At 55.7% G+C, this 9,028-nt stretch overlaps 1 protein-coding gene across 1 annotated transcript in view; it reads left to right on the forward strand.

The window, feature by feature from the left end:
* ZBTB16 (zinc finger and BTB domain containing 16) overlaps window positions 1–6,826 on the forward strand; it is a 54,562-nt gene extending 47,736 nt beyond the window's left edge. Inside the window, exons 5-7 of the mRNA XM_008928914.3 lie at window positions 1,101–1,271; window positions 3,398–3,565; window positions 3,837–6,826. Coding sequence (XP_008927162.3) covers window positions 1,101–1,271; window positions 3,398–3,565; window positions 3,837–4,066 — 569 coding nt within the window. The 3' untranslated portion in view covers window positions 4,067–6,826. The remainder of the gene's footprint in view (window positions 1–1,100; window positions 1,272–3,397; window positions 3,566–3,836) is intronic.
* The last annotated feature ends 2,202 nt before the right edge of the window (window positions 6,827–9,028 follow it).

A 9,028-nucleotide genomic window follows, 5' to 3' on the forward strand; every position in this document is an offset into this window, starting at 1 on the left:
CCCAGCAGGGCAGACCTGGCCACGGTGTGCCACCACGCCTGGGTGGGTGACAGTGCAGTGTCAGAGCAGGGTGTGAACCCAGATGCTCTCTGGGATGCCCAAAGCCCCTGGGCCAGCCTGGAGGTGTGGGGCTGCCCAGGAGCATCCTCCCCTGGCACCTGCCTGCATGCCAGGCAGAACCACGATGCTGACAGTGCTGCCCACTGTGTCCCTGCCACGTGGTGCCAGGGTCCTGCTGGTTCCCCCGGGGTTGGTTTTGCCAGCATGGCAAGCAGCCCCCCACCCCTGCTGTTCCTGAAGGCAGCAAGGATCCATTGGTTACCTTGAACATCTTGTGCTGCTAATGAATTGCTAATACAATTTTCTAGCTAATTTTATTTCCATAGTCCTCACATTTTAATGTCTCCAAAAAGCGAGCATTTATTTGCTTAATCTCCCTGCGTAATACAATTTGCAGTGACTCACAGGTTCTGAACAATCAGCTATGCATAAGTGAAAACAAACTGTTTAACAGCACAGAGGTCTGAGATGTTTACAGACAGGGTATGAGCACCTAGGTTGGGGTTTTGTCCCTGTTACGTCACTGCAGCCAGATTTGTACATGTGGGCAATGGGATGGAACTTGGGTCTGAACTGTGGCTTAGGGTCACGTGCAGCACAGGGGTAGGTGCATCACCCTCACATCCCACCCCCTGCTCCCGAGGGCAGCTTTATGGGACGCTTCTTTGGAGTCCCCTTTCCCCTGGGCATTGCAAGGTCTGAGCTCAGCAGCCTTTGCAGGGGTGTGGGGATGCAGTGATCGCCCAACAGCTGCCTTGCATTTGGGCATCCCTTGTCATCCTTAGGGCTCCCACCTGCCTCCAAAGCAATAAAAGGCACTTGACTTCCTCAGCAGTTTCCTTGGGAGGACCAGTGGCAGCAAGGTTGAGGTGGCCAGTCCTGCTGCTGGAACCCCAACAATACCCAGAGCCCTGCAGCTCTTGGGGTCCCCCCTGCTGCCATGTGGGAGTGGGGACCCCCCACAGGGGGGTGATGGGACAGCGGGCCAGGGGTCCTGGGTGCCAGGCTGTGCCTAAGTGGCATCTCTCCCTCTCCCACAGGTACTGACATGGCTGTTTTCTGCCTGCTGTGCGGCAAGCGGTTCCAGACGCAGAGCGCGCTGCAGCAGCACATGGAGGTGCACGCCGGGGTGCGCAGCTACATCTGCAGCGAGTGCAACCGCACCTTCCCCAGCCACACCGCGCTCAAGAGGCACCTGCGCTCCCACACAGGTACGGCGGCACCACCACGGGGGCTTGGGACTGGGGTAGCCAGGGCAGGCTCCTCCTCCATATGTAGAAGAGAAAACTAGGGGAAAGAAAGGTGAATTGTCTTAAAAGCATGGAGGTGACTGAAGTGGCCGGAGCTTAAAAACAAAACGGAAACCAGAAAGCTGCATGTAATAAGTTGATCCGGTCGGAGGTGGCACGTGACCTTCTTAGGGGGTGTGTGATCATATCCGCCTCATCAGCTTACGGTGGTAGATGCACATAATCAGCTGGTGCTCGGCCCTAATGGGATTAGGGCGACCTGTGCTACGTGTAGCTGGTGCTGCCATGGCCCCAACCAGGACAGGGCTTGGCTGCGGGATCGCCGGGTGGGAGAGCCTTATGCTGTGTCCTCAAAGCGCCCGCGCCGTGTCCTCAGCTCCTCCGACGGCATCCCCAGGCAGCTCCCTGGTCCTGGCCACGCCGTCAGCATCACCACTCAGAGCTGGCCACAAAACACCCCTGAAAAAGCTGATCCTTGGGGAGTGAGCAGGGTCATGCGGGATCACATCTGGTGCCATGGTCCTCCACAGGCACGTGGGTGAAGCATTCCTCACCCATCCTTTGCCCTCACAAGGGGGAGGCTCGTGTGACCTTCTTGGTAACAATGCTATTGCCAGCAGGGAGAAAAATGTGTGCCAAGCCAGGATGCCCCTTCTCCTTTCTCCTGTCAACCAGTGGGCATGCACATGATCTCCAAAGGGGACTTAAACGTGGCTGCTGGCAGTCTTGTGGATGGTGTCATGGAGGGTTGCTCTGTCCAGACTGTGGCTGGCAGCTGCCAGACCCACATGTGGGCTTGGGGTCCCGATGTGGGAAACGGGAATCCTGTGCTGATGATAAGCATGTTAATGCTGAGCACTGGAGCTATTTATAGCCAGTAATCCGGTGACCTGGGCTGCGGGTCGGGCTGCGCGTGTCCCACCCCAACCTCTGCTGCCTTAGCAGCTCCCGGCTGGGAAAAAACACCAGGATCATCAGCACTTTAGGAGCATTTAATCGTGCTGCGTGGTGCCATCCTGCACGGCTGCAGGATGTTCATGCTCTCCCGGGGCCAGGGCACTCCATGGGCCCTGGCTCCCCTAAAAACTGGGTGGATGGAAATGCTGGCTGCCTCTAGCTGCAAAATTGCTGTCCTTGGCTGTAGGATCAAAAGCTAAGGTGACAGTTTGGAATTGGGCATGGGGAGGGGAAAGGCAGCTGCCCACAGGCACCGCTTGCCTCACCTTCAGAGGGGGGCTATGAACTGCATCCCAAGCATCCTCCTTCCCCAGTGCCCAGGCAGCAGCTGCAGAAGGGGGAAAGGGGCTGCAGGGCTGGGCTGCAGCACACAGGGAGAGAGTAAAATATCATTTTAAAGAGGAAGCAAAAGCGCAGGCATGTGAGTATATAACGAGAAGGACAATTTATGCCCAGGCACGAGTGCAGTTTGACACGGGGATAATGAAAAAACGTAGGTCATTGTGGATGACTTAAGCCTTCACAGCTGAAGAAAATGTATGAAATGCGGGGAACATTACACGCTTGGCAGCTCTGCACATCTGCAGCAGGACAAGTGAAATACAGTTCGCCATTCTTTACCATAAACTGTGCTTGTAGGATATGCGGCACAGAGAAATTGTAATTACAGTGACAAGACAAATCAGTAATATTTAAATATTCATGAACAAAGTCTCTGACGATCAATCTATCTTTATTGTCCTTGCCTTCGCGGCTGTAATAAATAAGTAGCTGGAGCCCTCACCTTTCCTTCAAATCATTCTGCCTTTGGTGCCGAACCGGAGTTCATTTATCAGCCACCCAGTCTGGAGCATGGGATATGCCCAGGGCTGGGTCTGTGCCAGTGTTGCCAAGTGAAAAACCTGGGAATTGGTGGCGGGAGGGTTGCAGTGCCCTCCAGTCTCTCTACCCTGCCACAGACCCAAGCATCCCCTCCACACAGGCATGCGGGGGCCAGCATGCTGACACTGGGGCAACTGGAATGCTCTGTCCCTGGGATGGCAGTGGGTGCCCAGACTAAACGAGCTGGGGAGCTGTTTTTGGTATGGCACAGCGGACAAGGCAGCCCTGACCCACACGTGTCCTTGCAGGCGACCACCCCTACGAGTGCGAGTTCTGCGGCAGCTGCTTCCGGGACGAGAGCACGCTCAAGGGCCACAAGCGCATCCACACCGGCGAGAAGCCCTATGAGTGCAACGGCTGTGGCAAGAAGTTCAGCCTCAAGCACCAGCTGGAGACCCACTACCGGGTCCACACAGGTACGTGCTGGGGGGTCTTTGGTGACTCTGGTGGTGCCAGACTGGTTACTCTGGCGGAGATGCCGGCAGCGTGGATCAGGGCAGCAGCCGGGGATAACGAACCTCTGGATGCACCGGCACGTAACTATTGTAAATAGGGGATCAATAGTCACATTGGTTCTGCTGTTCATTACTTGGTTATCGGCTGTGCCCGCCGCGGCAGCATCGATGCCGGGCAGTTAATTACTGCCTGGAGGCCCTCAGCCCCCACTGACACCCCCATCTCCCTCAGGCGAGAAGCCCTTCGAGTGCAAGCTGTGCCACCAGCGCTCCCGGGACTACTCGGCCATGATCAAACACCTTCGGACCCACAACGGGGCTTCCCCCTACCAGTGCACCATCTGCCTGGAGTACTGCCCCAGCCTCTCCGCCATGCAGAAGCACATGAAGGGCCACAAGCCAGAGGAGATCCCTACCGACTGGCGGATAGAGAAGACCTATCTCTACCTCTGCTACGTCTGAGGAAGCAGGCTCAGGGTCAACAGGGCCGAGTGGCAGAGGACTGGGCAAAAAAAAAACCAACACCAAACCCGCAGCGTCCATGGCCTTGTTTGTTTTCCGTTCTCGTTCGTTGCTTCTCGCTGGAAGGATCCTGTGGCTCACGCCAGGGTGGGGGACGCACCAGCCCCTTCCCCAGCCCTATCTGCACCACCACCCCAGCTGCTCATGTGCCCACTGCCCTCACACCCTTGCTGCAGGGCAAATTTCACCCCTTGCAGTCCCCAGACAGCCCCTCCATCCCCCTTGGCACTGGCTACTGGCACTGCTGGGAAGACTGTGTAGGAAGGAGGCGCTTCCCTGGAAGCGTGTGTAGGGCTGGTGCTCTGGGAAGGCTTTAATTGCTGGTGTCCTCCGTCACTGCTGATCCCACTGTGGATGACCCGTGGAGGACCCGAGCTCCTGCGTGGTGAGTGGCCCCCATTTCAGCAGGTTCCTGTGCTCCCAGGCTGCAGTGTCACAGGTGGGAGAGCACCAGGGCCCTGCGAGCTGCAAGTGCTGTGGCAAGAGTGTCCTGGGGGATCCTGGCCACAGGAGGGTGTTTGGGGCAGGGAGCCAGCTGTTAGCCAGGCTGCCTCACGCTGCTGCCCGGCATCTGGTCAGCTGCAAGGGGCACCAGAGGCTGCTGCTCTCCCCTGACCAAAGACCTCTCTATGCATTTCCCCCTCCTTCCCCGCCTTCCCAGGGCAAGGGCAAAGCCCCCCATGGGGAGATGCAGCTCGTTTGGTGACGCCTGGTTAATGCCAGTGCTGAAATGGGGGCTGCTGGTGTGTGGTATCACTCCAAACGGAGGGATCCTCTTTTCTTCTGCTGATTTGGGACACCTGGAAGGTGCAAAGTGTGGTGGTTTGTTTTTTTTTTGCCCAGCCCTCAGCTGCAGGAATCTGCAAGTGAGTGGTGTCTGGTGGCAGGTGGCTTCGCTCGCCGCTTTTTTTGCTTTTTATTTGGTTTTTTTTGAACTTCCTTTTGGAATATTTCTGCATTTAGCACATTTTACTTGAAATTACCTCATTTTTTGTGACCTCATGAGCTTTTATTGATTTGGGAGGGACGGGGGGCAGTGTGGCCGGGATATACCAGCCGCGTGCCCAGGGTTGGCAGTGGAGGGGTGGTGTGACGGTGGCATCCCTGCCAGCCTCCCGTTGTGCATTATCCTTACCAAAACTGGTATTTTTTGCCTGGCCCCGCGGGGCCGGGGGTGTTGGTTCTGAAGCTACCTCTTGTGTTCGTTTTTGTTGTGTTTCTCCTGCGCGGCCGCGGGCTCGGGGGTTCCATCCCACGGCTTGTTTGTTGTTTTTTTTTTTGTCGTTTTGCTGCATTGGGGTAAAAAGGGGGAGAAAAGCGTTGTGGGGAGCGGGATGGTGTCTGGATACAGTTTGGAGGGACACTGATGGCTCCTCCGGGTTTGGGGTGCCTGTCCCACCTCTCCTGGTGCCGAGCAGGGATATGCCTATGGGAGCAGCATCCTCCCTCGCACCCCGGTCTGGCTTTGCACGTAGGTGCACGCCTGCGCGTGGGACTGTTGCTGCTCCACACAGGGGGGACAGCGCTGCTGTACAATCCGGGATGTGACTGTGGAGAACGGCTCGTTTAATTGTTGTGCCTAAGAAAAAAAAAAACCTAGAAAAAAATATTAAAAAAAGAAAACAGTTCTTTCACAGAGATAGTTGCTGCAGTTTTCTGGCACGTGCACGGCAGGTCCCCGCGGTGCCTGGGCACTGCTGGACGCGGGTGCCACAGTGCCACAGAGCACGTGGCTGAGCTCATGTGGCTTTTTTTTTTTTTTTTTTTTTTTGCTTTAACCTCCCCTCCCATCCTGCCGTTCCTCTCCCTTAGTGCCGCAGCCCCTGCTGCGATGGCATCGGGGTCAGTGTTGGAGCGATGCTGTCGTGTCCCAGGCGCGCGTCCCCGCACTGTTCGCCGTGGCACAGCCCCTGCCACCCCTCCATATATATATATATGAGTATATATATGTGTATCATAGCAGTGAGGACCAAGCGCCGCGTGGGGCCCTGCGGCCCCAGGCTCCCTCTCCCCTGGCTTGTCGTCGGTGTCGTGAGCGCCCGCCTGCCCGCCCCGTTGCTCTGTGTTGCCGCTCGTGGTTCGGGTCCGTCGCTGTCCTCGTTCCGTCTACCTCAGCACCTCTCTGAGCCCGGGCGCAGAAGGTGCCCAAGTTCCCCTTTGGTTTTCTCAGAGTATCTATCGGCTCCTATTTTTTGTACGACTTTTGCCCGTCTCCCCTTGCCGTTTGCTCCCCTGCGGTTCTGCTTGTGAGTCCTCTCTGTCCTCTAGCCACAGATGCCATTAGCTAAGTTTCCTGAAAAATAAAGAAAAACTAAAAAAAAAAAATACAAAAAAAAAACCAGTTGTGGTGTCTCCTAGTTGCAGCTCTCTGCACCTGCCTTCGTCCTGTGTAGATTCAGATGCATTTCTTTGTAAGACTTCAGTGTTTCTGACAGGAAAAAAAAGACAAAAAAAAAAAAAGGAAGAATATACTGCTGCAGGTTTTTTTCTCTCCATGTGTCACTAAGTGAAGTTCGTGCCTTCTATAGCAAAGAGAATATTTTTTACATCCTACTAACAGTAGATTTTTTTGTAGTGAACATTTTTTGTATTTTTATTTATAAGTCTCATAAGGAAAATAGCAATGTTCAGTTGTATACCTTGAAATCTGCAGTTAGAAAACAAAAAAACAACCAATAAAGTTAATTCCGTTGTCTCGGTCTGCCGTGTCCCATTCCTGTGCCAGCTGGGAGGAGGAGGAGGAAGGATGCATCCCACCGGCCTGGGGCAAGCTGCAGGGAGATCCACAGTGGTGAGTTTGGGGTGCCTGTTCAGAGGGGTGGTGAGGGGGGTTCTATCCCTAAACCAGCCACAGTGGGTGGGGGTCCCCTCAGGACATCCCAATGGATGGGGAGCATTCCGCAGCCCTCGCCCCAGGACGCACGGCATGCTGCCTGCGTGGCTCACCAGGGAGCGGAGCAAGTTTGCCTCAATGAAAGTGAACTCGTTCATTTAAACCTGCCTGCAGAGCCGTCCGGCCCCCTGCTGCGTTAATTATCCTGTAGTTCCCAACTGATTGCTGTACACTAAGCTTAAGCCCTCCTTTATTTATTTACTGACTACATTAACAGCAGCGCCTGCTCTCCTTTTGTGCTGTGGCAAAAGGCATGGCACCGCACGCCGTGGCGGAGCCAGGTGGGTGCTGCCAGCATTGCCCAGCTGTGCCTGCGCCCGATGGGTGTCATGGTGCAGTTAGATGTTAATTACAGCACGGCTGGAGTCACTGGGCACAGAATATTGCTTAGTTTTTATCAGGGATGGATGGTGTGTGCCAGGCAGCAGTGTGTGCCGGTGTCAAGGCCAGGCTTGTCCCCTGCCCCAGGGCTTCCCAGTGGGTCTGGGGAGCTGCATGCCCACCCCAAGGTCCTGATGGTGGTCCCTGCCTCCCCCAGTTCTCCCCAGCACAGTTCTTCAGGAAGGCTTTGGACAAGTGGTGGGGAACTTTGATCCTGGTTTGGGCAAGCAGAGGTGGTCCTACTGTGAACAACCTGTGGGCTGCAGTGCCCTGGGAGAAGGGGAGTGAAGGCCCTTTCAGTGTTTGGCCTGGCACAAAGGCGTTATAATAACGGGGAAATCGCAGTAGGACCAGGCCTTTGTGTGCACGCTCGCGCAGCAGCTGGGAGCGATTATGCTGCAACAATGTTCTGTTCCATCAACATTATGTCCTCATTAAACCTTTATTAGGAGATTAGATTCAGATTTATTGATTTTTTTTTTTTTTAAGAGGAAAATCCAGGCTCCTCTCGGAGAGATGCCTGGAACTTTTTCCTGCGTGCGGCACTTCTCGAAGTAGCGAGAGGGCAAAAGGTGAATCTGGATCTTTACTCCAGCATAGGCAGCCTCCTCTTCCGGGGGAAAGGACCACTGAGCTGCACGAAGGGGTTTGCTTGGGTTTGGAATGCTTCCTAGCACAGGGAAGGACAAGGACCAGGTGGCCACCAACACACTCCATGGGATGCAGCAGCACAGGTGAGCATCCCAACAGTGTGGCCCAGGATGGGCACACATCTGGATGCCCTCCTCCCCAGGAGGGCATCCAGAGAGTCCTGGTCGGTAGGAGAGGGATGGCAAGGCTGGCTTGGGGATCCTGCTGCCCTGTCCCCTCTTTGAATACAGGGTCTGAGTGGCATCAGACGCCTGGGTCAATGGGCACATTGGATTTGTCTGTTGGAGCGTTTGATGTTACATGAAGGCAGCTCATTCCAGAGGGTGTTAATTGCCCGCTGCGCTGATCAGGTCTGTAGCACCATCGATCTCGGCAGGATCAATGGGCTGATTTAGTGTCTCACGAACTCTTTAACTGGACACCTCATCAATAGGCAGCCACTTACAGACCATCAGCGCATTACTGCAGGCCAGCACCGGCAGGAGCCCACTGCACCCATCCTCAGCCCCCATCACTCAGCAGGAAGTTTTCCTGCAGGTGATGGCTCTGGGATGGAAAGCGGGAGTCTTAGTCCAGGACCAGTGGGTCTGAGGGTGGCTGTATGAGAGCCCACCTGTTCCCCATCACCTGCAAGCCCACTATAGGCAGGGATAGTCCTAGAGCAGGGGATGGCCCTCCCGGCATCTCCAGTGCTTTCCTCTTTGCCTCGTGCCTCTGCCCTTTGCAGGGGTGGATGGGCAGCAGGAGCTGGGGACCGACTGCAGCTGTGGTGGCAGTCATGACACGGTTTGGCCGCTGCCTGGCACTGGGTCTCTCCCAGTTTGCTGAAACTGCTGGGCACAAGCATGGTGGGGATCTGCGGGACAAGCGTGCTCGGGGTCCGGGGAAGGGAACAAAGGCGGCATCCGGGGTGAGGGGTAGGAAAGCCGAGGGCAGCGGGACTCCTAGGGCGTCGGGGACCCCCCGGGGCAGCGGGG

Source organism: Manacus vitellinus, unplaced genomic scaffold (genome assembly GCF_001715985.3).
Source record: "Manacus vitellinus isolate BGI_N305 unplaced genomic scaffold, ASM171598v3 scaffold_41_pilon, whole genome shotgun sequence".
NCBI lineage: Eukaryota > Metazoa > Chordata > Aves > Passeriformes > Pipridae > Manacus > Manacus vitellinus.